At 46.3% G+C, this 18,841-nt stretch overlaps 1 protein-coding gene across 12 annotated transcripts in view; it reads right to left on the bottom strand.

Annotated features, from left to right (window-relative positions):
• The window catches only part of CADPS (calcium dependent secretion activator), a 210,514-nt gene that overhangs the window by 5,038 nt on the left and 186,635 nt on the right, over positions 1–18,841 (bottom strand). For all 12 annotated transcript variants that reach the window (XM_042015159.1, XM_042015148.1, XM_042015248.1 and 9 more), the window contains one exon: positions 17,665–17,772. In XM_042015159.1, coding sequence (XP_041871093.1) covers positions 17,665–17,772 — 108 coding nt within the window. The remainder of the gene's footprint in view (positions 1–17,664; positions 17,773–18,841) is intronic.

The raw sequence follows: 18,841 nt of genomic DNA, 5'->3' as shown, positions 1-18,841 counted from the left end.
TAATCTAGAACCAGTTAAAATACTAAAGAAACTCCACCAGACCAGTTTATGAAAATCCTCACAGAGCACCATCCAAGTTAGTCTGGGATGCAGCTGCCTCCCAACAAGCCTGAAACCTCACACCAGTCCAACTCAGGTCTTGCTGCCTCCCTCACTGCTCCCTCAGGTCGGGGGTCTCTGACACAGAACATGCCCTTTTCTTGCTGGCTGAGGAAGCTGTCAGCACAGCAGGGGCATGGAGACAACCGAACATTCTGTAATTGCAAAACTGAGGCCATTGATTTGTTACCCTCCATCCTTTAACACTGGCACCCACAAGTTAGCATGAGGCTTACCAAAGCAAACAAACAAGTCTAAGCTAAACCAGCCCTACACCACAAAAATATGTGCTCAACACACATCCCTGTACTGTATGGCAGCACACCTGGGAGCTGCACGGGGAAGGGTTTTCCCCCCAACCCCAATGATGTTCCTCTACTTTAATTTCTACACCACCTCTTTATAAAATGGAGGAAACAAGGAGATGAAAGAGTCACCAAAGAAATGGCACGTGGTGACCTCATGCTCAATGCTTACACTTTGTGCAACTTGTGGCAGAGATTCTCCTGACCCTTCATCTCCAGGACGGAAAGCTGGCAAGAGCTTGGATGAGACTGAGACTGGCAAGCAGGAGCTCTCAGCTGTCACCTGAGGTCCTGGCATCAGACTGGGGTTGAACAGTGAGTGAAGCAACCTAGGTAGCTGGTGTGGACCTGACAAGAATAGGAGACATGAAGGTCTGGTGGGGCTTCATACCTTCCAATCCCTCAGACTAGTCTGAGAAGTCAGAGCATCCCTAAATATCCCCTGATACCCTGGGTACCTTGACCCAGGACAGCCAGCACCCAGCTGGTGGTGGGGTAGCACAGAGCAACTGCTGTCACTGGAGGCTCTGCCTGGGTTCCTGTGAAATGCTGCAGACCCACGCAGGCAAAACAGAGAAATTGTTAATGTTCATAATGCTGCTTTTCTGCAATCAGTGCTTAACTGAGTCATGGTCTTGGGTGACATTAGCTGTGATCCAGGGCTGCGCTGGCACATGGATGCCCAGGTCAGCCAAACACCTCCTTCTCCTTCTGCTATCTCTTCAAATCAGAACCCCCAGAGGAAGGGCACAACCGTGTGTTACATACACACACCCTCTCCCTTCCCCTGCTGCCTCCCATCTTCCACAGAACAATCTGCTGGGTGTTTGTATCAACTCTACATGAGATGAGAAGTCCCTAGCAAGGGCAGGTCCTGCCATTTCTGTCTGTCCAACGCCACACATGCCCACATGGCTGTGTGATCCCAAACAGAAATTACAACCTCTGCCTGGAGGTTATTGGCAAGGTGACTTTGCTGCTGCAAGACCTTCAGAGTAAGCAAAACGAAATGTTTTTCTGTGTTTCTGGAGGGCACTTCAACACTCTGGGTTCTGGGGAGATGCAAACTCCTTGGAACCAAATGTGAATCACACCCCTCCCCTGTTGAGCACCGGCTGACAAGGGCTCAGCCAGGCGTAGTGCTCAGCTGCATGAAAGGAGCTCTCTTTCTCAAAGCCAACTTACTCCAAAGACTTTCTTTCTGCTTTACGAGAAAAAGACAAAGTCTAATTCATTGATCTTGATACACAAAACCGTCACGTCACTTCATAGAGCACACACCAACTGCTGAATTTAAGCCCTGCATATTCATAAAAATAAGTTAGCCCATAAATTAAATGTTCCCTTTAGCTATCACTAGTGTTGATGTGCTATAAGACGCACAAGCCCTCTGATTCATGACTAACCTACCAAAGAAGATAACATTTGCATATGATTATGTTATTAAAAAAACAACAACAAAGCCAAATGCTCCTAAACAGAAACGTGATCATCTCAGACAAAAGAGAACAGAGTGGTCCTGTGGGGACACTGGCCACCTTGCTTTCCCCAAGGGCAGTGGGGTCCATGCTGGGGACATAGGGTCCCCTTGGGGATCTGGCTCCAGCCTTGTGGCTTGTCCCCAAAGACAAGGTGCAGAGGTCACAGCCCAAATACTGAACTTTGGGGCTTTGCCAAGGGGCTTGCAACACATTTCAGGCACATTTCTGGAGCTGCAGCACAGCTGTGGCATGGGCACACCAAAGCAAATACCATAAATATATTTTCTGAAAAAAACTCCTCACGTCTGGTTGCAAAGAACGAATAGACCTCACTGATGGTCCAGGCCCAGGGACAAAAGCCCACATATAACTCACTGTAGTACACACACATTACTGGTGCTGCTGGCATTCCTGTCCCTCACCTAGGGGACAATTTACACTCAGTCTGGGAGCACAGAGTGAGGACAGGCTGTGGAGGTTGCATCCTCGTGGATGCATGGTGGGTACCACTCATCCAGCAGGATGTTAGCAGGGAAAGGAGCAGGGCTGCATCAGAGGCAAAATACAGCCCCATGGCTGCACACCATGACCCAGCCTCCAGCAGAGGAAATGCAGGCACTCTTTGGGTATTCTCAGAGCCCAGTCACTGCAAGCAGATACTGTATTTGTACAGACAGGAAGTCAATCCCTCTTTCAGGTTAGCTTTCCTGTTCTCCTGTCTTTCACAGCAACCCTCATTGCTGGGTGCTAGGCTGCACAGATGAGGTGGGCCATGGGCTGGCTGGGATGCACTAGGATGGGTATTAGAGGAGCTGGAGCATTACAAAAGGTGCACTTCCATGGCTTCCCATCTGACACCCCAACCAGCTTGAGCAATAAGCTTCCTTGTTCCCCAGCCCTCTGCCTTCTTTTTTTTTTTTTTGAATGCAAAAACATGATCAATAAGTTTCTGAAATAGCAAGTTTGTCTCTGAATACATAAATTGTAAAAATTGGTATGAATAAATCTGCAAGTAGCACACTGAATGCAGCACATTTTATCAAAAGCCATCCCTGTGCTGGGTTCCTGCACTTTCTGGGAGGTGGTGTCATTACACATACCCAGGAACATCTGCATACCCCCATCTTCTTTAGTGTGAGATGAATGGAAACATGACCTCCTGTTCCTTGCCATGAACCTTGAGTTCACACTCATATTTTACATGTTACAGGAAGCCACAGCTCACTGCAGGGGTGCTGCAAACAGAATCTCATAAGCCAGATGCAACACTGCTTCTTAAGGCACCTGAAGGAGCTGTATTCTTCATTCAAAAGCTTACATACTACTAGTAGCTTAAGGTCACTTCAGCTTTTGTAAAGAGTGGGACAAAACCAGGAATGCTTATAGGGCTGGGTTGTCAGCAGGGTAGCAGAGGGATTACAAGGAACCTGTGACTCTGCCTCTTTCTGCCTTTACTGGTAGTTTTTTTGTGTGTGAACAAGTGCCATACAACAGATTGAGGCTGGTATAAAGGCCTGGGACTGTGCAAGGGCACCCTGCTGAGCCTCAGCTGTGCTTGCAATTAGCAATAGGCATGAAATGATTATTGTTGTGGTGGCTGATGGCAATCTGAAGTGACAAGTTTTATGGGGGAAGTTGTAGTAGTGATGTTCAGCAAGTTTCTGCAAACCATTAATCGAAGGCTGCAACACAGTTTAGTCAAAGCTATTTTACGTCATTCCAAAGGTCTCACAGGGATGCTGAAAGAATATTTTTCTGCTCTCAGTGCCTTGGAATGGAGTTTTTCTAGGTCAGGGATTCTTTACTGCCCTATTTAGTGTCAAAAATACCCATTTGCCTCAAATTAGCAGAAAGCTTGTAGTTAAGGGCTAGAGATTAGGCATACAAAATTACTCAGCAGGTGACTACTGGGTGGATTTGGAGTTGAGAAGTCTTTAAAACTGACTACAAGACATTATATACTTCTGACAAAAGAACATAGTAATCCTACCTGCTTGCTTTAACCACTGTTGTTTGTCTATTATTATGTGCTTTAATGATCATAAGAGCAAAACTACTGGTGATACTACTCAATTACCATAGTAACTCTCCCCTATGACCTCTCATTTCAGTGCTCGCTTTCCAACCAGAACCAATCCAAGCAGGGCAAATCTATTTAAAACTGTGACACACACTGCACAAAGAGGCTCCAAATGCTGGCTGGCTTGGTCTCTTTGTCTGGGACATGGGCTTGTTTTGAAATGCTGAAAGGCAGCTTTGAAATGAACCCTTGAATTCAAGGTGTTTCAAAGATGAGGGACTGGATGCTGGGCGGAGCCTCCGCAGCATCCCTGAGCCAGCCAGCACAAAGCGAGGGGACCACAGAGGTAGCAAGGGAGAGAGGAAGAGGCTGATTGTGAGTCTTATTTCCCAAAGGAAAACTGAACCTGCTTTCAGGCAACAGCTCAAAGTGATTTGATCAGCCAGGGGAAAAAAAAAAGATAAAATTACCAACTCTTGTTTCTGGCATTTGCATGCCTGTCCAATGGGCCAGAAGCTCAGCTGGTGGAAGGCACAGTGAGGCTGTGCTGATTTACAACTGCTGACAGTAGGTGACAGCTGACAGAGCCGTGTCCATCCCAGCCCTGGGTGGCCCTGAGATCAAATTGGGTATTCGGCGTTGTCATACGTATTCATGGCAGCCACCTCACCTGAGTGGGTGTCATCTCCACAGGGAAGGCAGGGATGCAGCCACAGCAGTGCAGAGACATGCTGTCTGGGAACAACCCTGTGAACACAGCTGCCAGTGTTGGAGGAGGATTTGCTTGGAGAGTGGGAGCAGGAACTCTTCAGGAGCAGCCTGCCAGCCCCAGGCACCTTGTTCCTTCCTTTGCTCCCAGTGTGCCCAGTAGCACAGCCAGGTTTGCACACCAGAACTGGCTGCAACCCTGCAACCCAAAGCCCAGACTGCCCAATGGCAGTCATGGAAGGATCATTCTTGTCCCTTCAGTCTTCTGTGGCCACCAAAGTGTTCCTCTCCACTTTCCTTCAATGTTTCTTTCGCTGTTGGTCCCAGGCAGTCATTGCTGTTCCAAAAACTTGGTAAAGATGGCAAGCCTGAAACACAGGGTCTCACAGCCAATGCAGTTCCTACTCTTGTCTATCAGAAATAAAGAGATGTTCCCAGCATGAACATACACAGCAGCTTATGCAATCCCCTTTCCAAAGGCCAGCTCTGCTGGGATGCTGGATGTGGGTAAGGGCAGTGGTGGGCTGGAGCGTGAGTCTTGCCCTGCTCCCAACTAGTGCTAGCAAGGTCTTGTCCAGGCTGCCAGAGCTGAGCCCAGCTGTTTTTCAGGCTGTTCTGGAAATCTGGGTTTTGTCTTGCTGCAGAAGATGTTCCTTGCCCCAGGCTGGGAGAGTGGGGATAGAGCAGGGACAGGGCCTTAGTGACACAAGTGTGTCTGAAATGCTTGAGTTAAGATAAATGGCAGTGACCCTGGAGGAGGAGGTGGCAGAGCCAATGTGGATGAAGAGCCACAGGCACTCAGGGACAAACATCATTCTGGTCCCCAGTGTCGATGAGGAGCCTGAGATAGACTTCTGCCACACAATGAAGAAGGAAGAGGCACATCTCTCCCCTGCAAGCGTATGTTTTCTGGATGGCAAGCAGAGACCTGTCCATGCAACAAACCCCATCCCATCTGTTCATCAGCTTTCTCTGCCACTACTTAACAAAATCCATACTGTGCTCTGGATATTACTCCACAGAGCCCTGCTGATGGGCTCCCCTGCCCTGCCCTTCCCTGGGGACCAAAGAGCCGCCCCAAGGCAGCTCAGCATTTGGAGCTACAAAACCTCCTCCAGCACAGAGGGTCAAACCTGTAGTGGGCTCAGGGCAGAACCCCCAGGCAAAGAGCATCTGTCTCGGTCATGTCCTGGCCTCACTGGTTATTACTGGTGCCATGGGTGGCACCAATAACAACACAGCAACACCTTTGATTTACACCTGCCAAAGATTTGGACCATTCCCCCAAGGCAGGCGGGGGACAAGGTTCAGGGCACTGAGAACGACGCTGCCGTGCATGCCCGGGTTTTCCAGAAGCAGAGAAATTGGTGTGAACTTGCCCATGTTACAGAAATAAGTTTAGTGGCTGCAGCTCTCGGAGCACACAGCTAACCATAAAATAAGTAATGAGTTAATATTGCAGGCATTGATCAGCTAGTCTTACAATTAATGCTTCCAATAAATAAAAAAAGCTCCCCTTTTATTCAACAGAATAAGAAATTAAACACTTGTGGGCTCATTCTAAAGAATGAATGAAATTGAATAAGCTACCTAGCACTTGAGATTCCCAGCGAGTGCTTGAATAGAGCAAACCTCCTGAGTTGAATGGATTGCCTTTTGGGACCAATTTGTCTCTTTTCACTCTTTATTCCTCCTTTTTTGCTGACAGATGTACAAAGGCGGAACTGCGCTGTGCAGCTTAGCTACATGCACCCACAGCAGCTGTCACTTTTGTCGAGCAAGTTAATCAAGCAAATGCCACCATATCCCACTTTCTATAAGGAACAACATGTTATAGACAGTAGTCTTGGGAGACAGGGAGGGAGGGAGGGAGAGAGACTTTATTTTAACTTTGAGTAGCTGGTATTTTTTTTCCCCTCTGTGTGTAAAAAAAAAAAAAAAGGAGAAAAAAAGAAACAGCCAAACCTGGTAGCACAAGCTGACACTTTTGTTTTCCCATAGAACAAATATTTAATATGATTTTAACTCTAATTTGTACTAGAAGGAGAGCTGTCTGGTTTTAATTAAATTTAAGGGACTTAGGGGAACAGTTAAAAAAAGAAATAGAAGCTTTTTGTTTGCGTTAACGCTTGTTGATAATAATATATTGATTGTCAATTGCTAAGCCCAAAAGATTAGTGTAGTAAATACTATTATCTGAATGCCACAAGTGAAGTGTTAGCTTCCCGTCCCTGCTTTTCCCTTTGTGAGGCACTTTGAATCACTGGTTGTTATTTATACATTTCCTTTGATAAAACCAACTTGTGTGGCTGATTTTTTTTTTAAACCCTGCCTCATTAAGTGTATAATAGCATTTACGTGTGGGGCTTTCTGCTTTTTAGCCTTTTAAGCTTAAGCTTATATTCCTCTCTCACAACCATGTTTCAAAACTTGGGATGTTCACAAACAATTGGATACACACCAATATTGTATATATCAGATGCTGTCTTGCTATTGCCAAAGACTAGAACAGAACATTATCCACAAAGAGTAAATAAATAGTTACCGTCCTGCTATGCTGCTGCATGCCAGATAATAATGCTGTCCGGTCATTATGCAGCTTTTCTATGGCACATAATTCTTTTTAAGTTAGGTATGAGAAGACAACATCAAAAGTAGGTCTGTCGGCGTAGCTCCACGGAGCACACGGCAGAGCACCAGGAGGGCTTCAGGCAGCCCTCAGATTGCTGGTAGAAAGGTGATTCACCCCCAAATTCACACCCTTTGGAAAGTATCTTTCAGAAAATAAATCTAAGTTTTGGTGACAGATTGCACTGTGCTAATTTAACTTATCTGCAGGGTCTTTGCCTTGGTGTGTTCAGGAACCGCGCGCACGAACCGTCAGTGTTTGGGATTCGTGACCCCTTTGCCAAACTGTGGACCCCATGTCTGCACCTCGCCCCTGTGAGCGAAGCCTCCATCAGCCATGTTCAGCAGGGCTCTGGGCTAGTGGTCCTCACAGCAGGCAACATGACCCTCATTTTCTGAACTAAACCTCTCTATAAAACTCCACATTAAATTCTAGAGATCTGGCAAAGTGCTAGCAATTCGATAAAAATCCCCATAAACCTTGGGGTCTTCCTTTTTTAAAATAAAATTTAGACTTTGTTCTACTACAGCCTTGTGAATAAGTCTGGAGTCTCCCAGGTCACACTCACACCGAGCTATTACTGAAGCAAAAGTACTTTTTTTCCTGGTATTTTATGTATCGCTATAATGCTATCACTGCAAGTACACACAGTGCGTTCTTCAACATCCACCCCAGAGCTGTGAATTCTGGATGCCTTTTACTCTATTTCATATTCCTTAACTACGAAATTTCATTCTGGTTGACAATGTAGCAATACAAGGAAGTTACAAAGGCTCTTAATATGAAAATAATTTGTATTATTATTTAATAAAGTCACAGTCCCTAACGTTGCCTAATAGGGTTAAGCTGCTAGCCAGAGTGACTCATCATCTGTCTAGGATGCAAATGGCATTCCCGAATTACATTATTTTTTCCTCCCTTTCCCAAAAATAAACCACAAAACAACTTTGAATCGCGTAAGAGCTCTGCCTTCCAACAGGGAAGAGCATTCAGAATGAATAGAGAGTGCAGACCCCAGCGTGTGGAAGTGCCGCACGCTTTTTGCAGTACATATGGCACCTGAGAGCACCCACTGTTTGGGGATCTCTGCTCCAGGGTGTGCTCAGGCTGCCACCTCACCCATAATTGGCTGGACGCTGGACCCGGCGGGGGTCGGCAGGTGCCACAGGTGTTAATGGGAGGGAGGCCGGGGCTGCCAGGGGTCCTGCCTGTGCTGGTGGGATGGCACAAATTCCCTGCTCTCCGAAGGGGCACATCCTGACATTCATGCTCCTTGCTGCAGATTTCTCCCTGCTCTTAACCCAAAATTTAATTCCTTTTCAGAGAGGACAGGGAGGATCAATATCTTTTGTGTTGGTGGTGCCAAGGTCCCCAACAAACACGTGCTCAAGAAGCTCACCCCTAATAGCCCCTGCTCTTGGTGCTGCACAAACCAGTAACACCTACTGTATCCTGTGCAGCTGTGACTTCACACGCCAGGGTGGGTGCAGATTTGTTTGTGCTGACCCTCAGTCGCTTTGCAGACAATCTGTGCACTCTCAGCACACAGGCAAAGGCTTCCCACAGCAGGAACACAGGCAGAAAGGGATTTGCAACACTACTGCTCCTTCGGGGGGGGGACAACTCTGATGCTGGGGATATGATGCCTTGTACTCATTCAGGTGTCCCTGAGCTGTATGTCAGGGTGGTCTGCTCTGCTAGCCAGACACCAAAGTCTCTGCCTAGCAAAGAGCCATACACTCACATGCCTGGCAGAACTGATGGGTGAATGTGCCAGTGACTCCCTGAGCCTTCTGCCCTGGGGAGAATCTCATGGAAAAAGCAACCGCAATGCTGGCTCCTCTCTTCCTACAGCCAGGGATGTCCTGGTCTCAATCTGCTGGGGTTTGCTGTGAGCAAACACCAACACCAGCCCATGCATAGATCATCTCTGAATCCATCCCAGCCACGTGCTGCTGCACTCACTCTGAGGAGGGCAGACCCACCAGACCGTGTGCTGCTCAGAGCTGGATGGAGGGCAGCGGGCAGAGAAAACTGCAGGGGAGGCCCCTGTGCAAACAACTACTGGTCCATGGCAAGGGGGTGCAGGAGATGGTGTTCACAGTGATCTGGGAAGGAAGCCAGCTGCCCCCCCCCAAATTCTCTCCCATCCACAATGTCCTCAAACCAGGGGCATCCCATGCTTTAACCTGTCGGGTTTGCAGCCTGAGTGCCTTAGCAGGTGCCTCATTTTCGGAAACTGGACAGTCCTAATCCTGTTTACACACTGAATTATACACCTCCAGAAAATGCTCCCTTTAGGTAACAGGTAAAGCCTGTCCTGGCTACATGAACCCCTGAACTGGAAGACCTTGCCTTTCCAGGCTGTTCTGGCATGGAGCATCCCACAGCCCTGCACACAGAGTGGGGGCCTGGGCACACTGCCAGGTGGGCTCTGGGTGCTGAGCTCTCTCTCCTTCACTGCAGATACAGCTCTGCAAAGTGCACAGCATTCACTAGGAACTGCCAAATTAAATCCCCAAAAACCTGCTGCTTTGCAGGAATTTGCAGACCTCCCTTTTCCTAAATGAAAGAGCTTCTGCATAAAAACGTATAAAGGCACACACACACAAAACCACTCCTGTATAGATGCTTGTTCTCAAATACAGTTTTAACCTATAAAATATTCTCTGCTTATTTCCATTTTTCAAAAAAGAAATGAAGTTGACATGTTAAAATCTGAGTTTCTATATAAAGCAGCCTAGTAAAATACAATATCCACACAATATTTTTCTGTCCTGATTCCAGAGCCCTGTTAGTGTGAGGCAGTGATGGTAAAACTGGCTGCAGAGTTGCTCAGTAAGATGCACAGCAACACATGCTATAGTATACTTTCATTACACTTGTTATCAGTTTAAATTGGAAGCTGTCATTAAGTGGGACTTGACAAACTTCATCTGCTTCTTTTATAGTGGGCTAATTCCAAAAAAGTAGCTAGAGGCTGGCTGGATATCTTGGCCCTGATTGCAGCAGTTCCCCTGGTATCCTTCCTGGGGTTAAACACCAGATGAAGCGTGCTCCCTGCCCGAGTCCCACCAGGCATTTTTGAATGCTGATATCATACATCCAGGGTGAGGTTTAAGGGAGCACCGGGAAAGGAAAGAGCCGCAGATCAAGAGAACCAAAGTGACTTGGGATGGCTAATCTGGCACGCACCGCTGGCTGGCACTGGCAGAGCAGCAATTGTGTGGGGCTGGGCTGCAGGGGGAGAAAAGGAAAAGAGGGATTGAAGGCGCTGCTGGAATCAGACAATTCGTCATTGTCTGTGCAGGGGCCTTTGGCTCTCCCTGTGTGCACTGAGAGTTCTTTTAAAGGCTCTTTGCACAGCCTAGAGGGAGGGAGCGAAGCCGCCGGCTTGGCCCAGCGGGTCAGCCCCGCACACCTGCGGGCACCGGGGCGTCTCGGCCCTTCCCACGCTCCTCGCACCCCTGCACACAGGTGGGACCCGCGTGGGCTGCGGCTCACCAGCTCCTCCAGGCTCTCCTCCCTGATGACCCACAGGACTGGTGCTGCAATTAGCTACAGCCCCTTAAACTTAGCTGGAGGGCGGCTCCAGCTCAGAGTGCACCGTGTAACTTGTCCGCAGTTATAAATGTGCAGAGAGCTCCTGGTCAGGGAGCAGAGAGGCTGCTCAGAAAAAGGCTCTCTCTGGATGGAGGATTCCATGCTCCTGCTTCCCCAAAATCTTGGCTACTCACATCTACCAGGAAATAAATGATCTTTCACTCAATGCCAGCCCCAAAACACAAATCTCTGATGCTCAAAAGCACGGTGCAGATGATGTTAGCAAGCCTATGCTGACCTTAACGTAATGGAGCAATCAGTCTGCCTTCTTAGAATGATTAATGGAAAATCTCCTCTGGAAAAGAAATCAAATTAACTGTCTTCAACCAAATGTCTACTGGAACACGGAAAGCTGTTCTGATAAAGATATTTAGGAGGGGAAAAAACCCCTTTCAAGCATGTAAAATCCAGTGACAGATCTAGGATTTATTTTATTAAGACTCTACCTAAAATAAATTAAATGGAGCCTACTTAAATGAGCACTTCAGGAAAGAAGCCTTGCTGAGGGGGAGCCAGGAGGCCATGCACCAATGCATGCCTGGGCCATGTGAAGCTCATGGAGGGGAATATCAGAGGACAAGGGCTCCAAGGAATGGTGTCAGTGCTAAGCTCCTCTCCCCACTCCTGTGTGACTCCAAGAGGGCACATGGGGAGAAGAAGAGGCAGCAGGACAGTGTACTCTATGCCCTCTCAGGACAAAGAGAATTTGTCCCCTAGAAGATATACTGACAACTGCCACCATAATTTAATTTTTTTTACTAGCGAAAAGTCCTGCAGTGAGATCAACTCCAGGTCCAGGTCTGAGCCTTGCCAAGCCAGCTCTGGCTCCTCCAAAGATGCACAGGGAGGGAAAGGTAAGCTGCGCTCCCTTGAGATCAATGTGCCTAATTGTCTTCATTTCACAACTCACTCCGGAAGCGGGGAGAGGGGAAAAAAAAAGCAAAAAACAAGGCAGAAGAAATAGCTCAGTGGAGGCCATATCAGGATGGGAGTGGGAGAGAGTTAGTGCCCTAATGAGCAGTCTAGCTGTGTAGGAGGGAAACAGGTTGTTGTCTGTCTAAGAGAAAGCAGTGAGTGTGGCTATAAGCAGATATGAGATGGGAGCCCAGCGCACAGCCTGATATCCGTTCTTCCTCTGATCCTGCAACCCGGCCTCCTGTGAGTAATTCTAACTCAGAGTGAGTAGCTCCACTGACTCACAACCAGGCTTTTGAGATCGAAGAGGGGAAGGAGAAGGGAGGGTGAGAAGGGCTCTGTTTTGGCATTTGATTGCGCCGTGTAAGGCTTGCGGTCTAGCAAGAGATGCCATGATCCTACAAGCACGCCTTGAAGGAGCTGCCAGAATTCAAGTGAGTAACCCTGCTGAGGGCAAAAGTTTTGATTTTAAGAATAAGCTAATGCCTCAGTGTCTGCAGAGGACTTGCTGAATTAATTGATCTAGCTGTGTTTTGTATTTTTTCGATATACTCAGGTGTGCTATCAGGCTCCGAATGTGTAGGTACTGAAACATATGCTGAGCTCTCTGTGGATCCTCCAGTGACAAATGCTCACTCAGGCTCCTGGAAATGTGTATAAGGATTTTGCTGAAGTCTTGAGACTCACACAGTGTCCTGCATCCTTGTAACTCATCATCTCTGATATTCAGAGGTCAGATACCAGCAAGGGCAGCTTGCTTTGGAAACATGACGACAATCCTGCACCATGTCCCCAGGCCCAGCACTCCTGCTGGGTTCCTGGCTGAGGGAAGAAACCCAAAATCCATGAAAATCCACCAGATGCAACATCAGCCTTGGGATAGCACTGGGGTTTCCCGAAAGCCCAACTCAGTTGACCCTGAGGGACAGGATTTGATGCTGGAGCCTTAGCCAGGGGCTTTTGCCTCCCTGAAGGTGGCGGGAAGGAGATGCTGGCTGCTCTAGCTGATGAGCCATGGATTCACCTTTGCCACTGGGAGAGGACCTGGAGTGATTGTTCCTCTGCACCGAGGACAGGCCAGGGCAGAGCAAACCCCGGTCTCCCCAGCGCCCTCCCTGCTACACCTGCCAGACCCTGCCAAACCCAGCCTGCCATCAAGACTAAGAGCCGTTTCTGTCTTGCAGAGAAGAACAGGCTCATTTCTTGTTTCCAGAGTAAATTCTCTGTCTGCTATCCCAGCTGTGACACAGACTGAGGGAGCTGAACACTCACAGTGACAGTGAAGTGGTAAAACTGCCTTCTGCAAAAAGCACGGTGGCTGCTGCCACCTCGGCGGGCAGTATCACTGCATGATTAAGTTCTTACCAGACCTTTTGGTAAAGGCAACCTTCCTGATCTGATAACTGCCAAGGACAAGCCAAATACGCGGGGTCAATCCATGCACACTTAATCCCCAGAAGGCAGATTAAGTGTATAATTGACCCATATAATCCATGTATCATCTCCAGTGAAATGTTTTCTATGTCCGGTTTAGGCAGACAGGAGGCCCATAAGACAGCGATCAGAGACACAGAATTACCATTGCAGTGGATTTCATCAAAGTTAGAGACGGCTTTTTAATCACTGATCTCAGAGACTGCTAGATTTAAGCAGATGAACTAGCACTAAGCACATCTGTTTTAATCCTGATCTTCTCTCGGGCTGGTGTCTTCAAGACGAACAAGGAGGAAAAAAAGAAATTAATTTTTTTTTTAGGTCCTCACAATCTTAGGAGCTTCTCTTGGTGTTTTGATCTCTCATATCAAAAGCATGTTTTTGTTTTTTCTGGTAAGATATTGAATTAATCATCACAGAGAAAAATGCCATCTGCACTATTCAGGGACTGCATCAGGATGCTGGAATTTACAGGATCTCAGGGAGCTCACCTGACATTCAGTAGCCCTTTGTGTATGTGCTACTCACTGTGGCTGCAGAGGAAATAGTCACCCTATGTTTTACATTAGTGTTTACCAATTTATGAAGAAGAAAGGTTGGCATTCACACTATCTACTAGTCAATCATAGACACTCTGGATCACATATGTTGTGATGGGTTGAAACCTATACTGTGAGTATCTAAGGGTGTTTGTAAAGATATACACACATACCTGGATCCAGAAGTAACTTCTGCCAAAGGGGACAACCCCCACAAGTAAAATTCCCACTGCCTACAGACAAAATGATGGATGTATAAACACTGATCCTATGAAATTCTGAGTGACCTAAGACAAAGAGGACCTGAATTCTGCAGGGTTGGTCTAAAGACTCAAGATCACTCTGAAGATATTTTCCCTTGTTTAAGATACACCCACTTGGTTCTGCCTCACTGTTCCTATAAAAAGTTCCATTCTGCATGTCAACTCCGCCCCCTCTCTGGGAAAAAATTTTACTTCCTATCAGGCACTACACAGAGTTTGTGATCCTTCTGCATTGTGTGCAAAGTACCATAAGGATTTAAATCCCAAAGCACCCAGCCAGGCACAGGAGCGCAGGGATCGGATGCTACAACGCTATTCTGAAACTCTTCTGTTACCATTGCTCTCTACCAATGGGCCTTATTACAGTGTTTTAGCTTTAAATGTTATCAAATTAGTGAGCCAGGCCAAGTAAATAAGTCATGTAACTCTGCAGTAAACAGCACTGCCAAAAAGCTAGTTAGGTTTTGATTACCAGCAGAACTCCACAATCAATCTGTTCATTCAATGATCCCAAGAATACAGATTTTTAAAATTAAGATGACTCTATTTCAGGGAGGGGAGAAAACCCATCCTGACTAATCTGCAGAATTAAGAGGATTAACACAGAGACCACACAGAAATATAACAATAATCTGCCGCAAACACCAGTATCTCCCAAAGAGTAGTGCCCTGTTCTGTAGGCATGGGCAAGTCAGGCGATGCAGGGGCAGAGAGATGGTTTCTGAGCTAAGAAATCATGGCAAATGCCAAGAAAAGACATATTAACCCAGCTTCTCTGGGGACATGGCCTAACAAACTGCAGCCTCTGCTCGTGGGAGGAAACAAACGGGGAATAAATGGAAACACAGGGCAGGATTGCAGAGAAGTGCGGGGATTAGGGATACCCCAGGAGTTCAAACCCCACGGAATGTGCAACAGACAACCTTGCACTGTGCGCCTCTGCTCCTGCACTCCTCAGGACTGTGAAGAAAGGGGATGTAGCCCCACACTGTGAGTGTCTCTACTGTGACCCCATTGGGTGCACAGGACCTGCCTGCAGGCAGGTTTAAGCTGTTTGCTGGCACTGCTGCCTCTATTGTCATACAACATCCTAAACTGGACTGAGATTTGGCTGGGGCAAGCCAGCACCACTGCACTAAACCAGTTGAGAATGTGTTAATAAAATGTGTTAATGAAAGTGTTAATAATCTCACTGCCTGGCGAAACTGCAGCTAAGAGGATTGCTCCCCTGCCATGCTGGGTGAAGAGGGAACAAAGTCAGGTCCAACTCTAACTCAGCATCATAAATATAATTTTTGATTATTCCTCTTCTCTTTCTTATTAAAGAGGTAGTTAGTACCTAAAATGTCATTGGAAAATAAGATCAAAGGACCTTAAAGACCCCACGGCCATGCTGTTTTGCTGGGTTAGGTGAGAGGGGCAAAGAGCTGCAGGGCTGTGTCTAAGCTCAATAATGGAGTTAAGCACTTGCTCCTGCCTTTCCTTGAACATGGATGAACACAGAACCAACTTAAATGGGGTCTGGTGACCCACATGTAAAAACCCTGTGCTGGTACTGACCCACCAGGAGCACCTGAGCCATGATGGGAGCTGACCACAGGAGACAGCTCCTTCAGCTGTAACATGACAAAGAAGATACATGGCTGCTCAAAATAGATTTCCAAGTTTTGGGTGACAAAGGCTCAGTACAATCCACTCCCTCCTTGCAAAGCAACCGCCCCGTAACTTGCCCTGCTCATGGGCACACACTCACGTACATGAGACACATGCAAACATGCCAGTGGTGTTAGATCCCAATGCTGTCCCACTGGGATGGGAAGAGGAATGGGAACATGAATAGGAGCAGGAATGGGAACAGCTCCCACATGCTGCAATTCCTGCCTGCAGCCAGTGTAGGTCAAAACAGGCAGAGCAATGTAAAAACCCTATCCTTGATTATTTAATTCCACATGGATCAGGGAGACTTGGAGGAAGTCAGGGAGGGAAAGAAGGGTTTTGCATTTTTTGCTTTCCACCAAGGTAGCTGCTCTTTTTTTTTTTGTTCATGTCAACCGTTAATTTGTTTAAAATATAGCTTGGTAAAACCAAGTATGAGTGGATCAAACTGAAATCAATATTTGTGCTAATTACAGCCTTTTGAAAATTGGAAATAATGGCCTAAAAGGGTACAAACACACCAACTGTGAATCATAGGGAAAGCATGAGGGAAAAGGCAGTGTGGGCATTGAAAAGAACAGTCCAGATGAGCTCTGGAAATTTAACTGCTCGTGGAATAAATTTCAACACAAACGAGCAATGCACTCGCAGGCCTGCTGCAGATGGAAGCGACAGTCTTTTGTTTTATGTTTTGTTTTTTCTCCCCATGCCTGCTTGATGGGTGATTTGCGTCTGGTGCTCACGCTGCAAACTCTCCCCAGAGTGAGCACGAGCCGAGCCTGGAGGAGGCACTGCTGTGCTCCGTGCATGAATGAGGCATTCTCAGTGGGTATGGGTCATGCTAGTAGATGTACACAGTAAGATTATTTGACTCTTAATTCATGCCACTTGATATAATGTGATAAAACATTTGACATGAGAGATAAGTTCCATTTTAATCTGGTAAGATATTGGTGAAACAAAGAGTGAGAATTGTAAAGGAAGAAGAGGTTTCTGAGGGACAGGTAATGTGCAGAAACAGAGGTATCAAGTGAAGGAGGAAGTTGGTTGGGGAAAAAGAAGCTTTCCCTGCACAGTGAGGAAGCAAAAGAGTGAGTAAAGAAAGCACAGAAGGCTGTTGGAGTTCCAGACCAGGAGATTGAGACATGGCACGGCTGAGAGATGGAAGGAAGGAAAGTAGGGAAAGAAGCTGCTTCAAACAAAAATTGAGATACAGACAAATACCCTAGAGACACTGAAACACTAATGCTGCAGGATGGTCATCAACAGAAAACCTTTGCTATAGAACAGCTACAAGGACAGAAAGCCCGTAACAAAACAAGAGCAACAGAAACAGAGATACTTTTAACATGCATCCAAGCCTAAAAAACCCAGGCATCACAGGTCACTGTTCTCTCACAGTCCAATAAACTGATCTTGTCCAACCGAAAATTAGCTGCGAACCTCTGGGTCAGTTCCTACCAGCCATCTTGAACAAGAAGACCATGTCTCAAATTTACCTTTAGTGTCAGGCACCACAACATGGTCCTCCTTTATACCAAAGTCCATTCATAATCAGTTCTGTTTTGATAGCTTTTAAAATTAAAGTTTAGTATGTTTAATTTGCTGTCAGATTTGCAGTGCTTGTCAATGAAACAATGCAAAATGTGCAGAAGAGATGACCCTTAGCAAACACATCTGCCAAAAACGTGGCTCAAATTTTAACAGTAAGAACAATGACTGAGATGTTCTGATAGAGAGAAATTTACACAAGCTTAAACATATTAAAGAGCTCTCTTAGAAGATACTGTTTCTTTAAAATCCACACACAGACTAAGACACAGTGGACTAGAGTAGAGATTTAAAGCAGGCAGAGAGCAGATACAAGCCTCAGTCAGAAAGAAAGGAAAGATTTCTTTTTTAAAGGTATAACCAATAAATTTTCTCAAAATGTGACTTATCCTCCTGTCTTATTTTGTCACATTTTGGGTCTCTCCTGCTTGGTGTCCAAATAGGAGAGGGCATTTACTTACATCAAATAACCTTTCTATATACATCTCCTCATTGACCTTATCACGCAGGACATCCTGAGAGTGGCGGACAAATGTCACATAGGCATCAGCAACATCCATTCCTGGCTTCTGCATGGAGGAGAGAAGAAAAAAGAGAGAGAAAAACATGAATAGTGATGCAGGGGGCAACTCGTCTGTGCCCAGTCTCATCACTGCTTTTTCTTCTCTTCCATCTCTTGCTGTCCTTCTGCAATTCACCCTTTCCTTACCTGATGGACACTTACCTGATGTCACATTTCAACAGCTCTCTGCAGAATTTAACTGATTTTTAAAGAGTAACCTACAAGTATGCAATATTTTGGACATAACAGCATTGCTTTAAAGCAAATGGGAACTGAAGCAGCTGGATGGGAAAATACTTTAAAAAAAAATCTTGTTTGAGTTCACATTGCTTGATATATTGGATTCAAACTTACCTCAAAGGTAACCCATTAAAATATGGTAACACGAGTCATTACAAGAGCTGCCACAAAACTTAAATTTGTGTGGCACATTGTAAGTTTGTTAATAACTAGTGTCATTAGTTTCCATTACTGTGATTTACCTCAGATCACAGAGTATCATTTCTCTGCAAGATAGGATTGTCAGCCACTGTAAATTGAAGTTAGTTAACACATCCATGTAATTTCCAGGGTGAAAATGAGGACAGTTTGGAAAGCAGTAGGAAGGGAGTTTTTTAATACAAAGCAAACAATTATCAAGCAAAGGGCCAGTGCTTGGCCCTTGGAAAGGCAGTGACATTTCTTAACACCTACTGCAACAATGACAAGGTATTAATTTGAAAAACAGTGAGGACAACACAAACGTGGCAGTAGTCAAGTGTTACACTTCCAAGCAATTTTCAGTCTGCTGATCATGCCCATTCCAAGGCAGGATTAGATGGATTGGTTTGTACCCAGACAATTGCAACAGAATTGCAGAATTAGATTTAACTAACATTTGCGGAATTAGATTTAAGTGGTGGGTTTCTGTTCAACACCAGGATTTCCCCTCTGTCCTCTGGTCAAACAGGTTTTTCTTTCTCCTTCCCCTGGAAAGGCAGTGGCTCACGGACCATGGGGTGGCCTCTGCACCAGTCTGGGAGCTGTGTGGATCTGGTGGTTGAGTTCATTAAAAATGTTGAAGCTGTCAAGGAAGC

This window comes from Corvus kubaryi, unplaced genomic scaffold (genome assembly GCF_017639235.1).
Source record: "Corvus kubaryi isolate FWS band 111438036 unplaced genomic scaffold, C.kubaryi_AGA036_p1.0 136, whole genome shotgun sequence".
NCBI classification, from domain to species: Eukaryota; Metazoa; Chordata; class Aves; order Passeriformes; family Corvidae; genus Corvus; species Corvus kubaryi.
The sequence above is the reverse complement of the archived record's forward strand: the minus strand, read 5'-3'. Positions and strand labels throughout refer to the sequence as shown.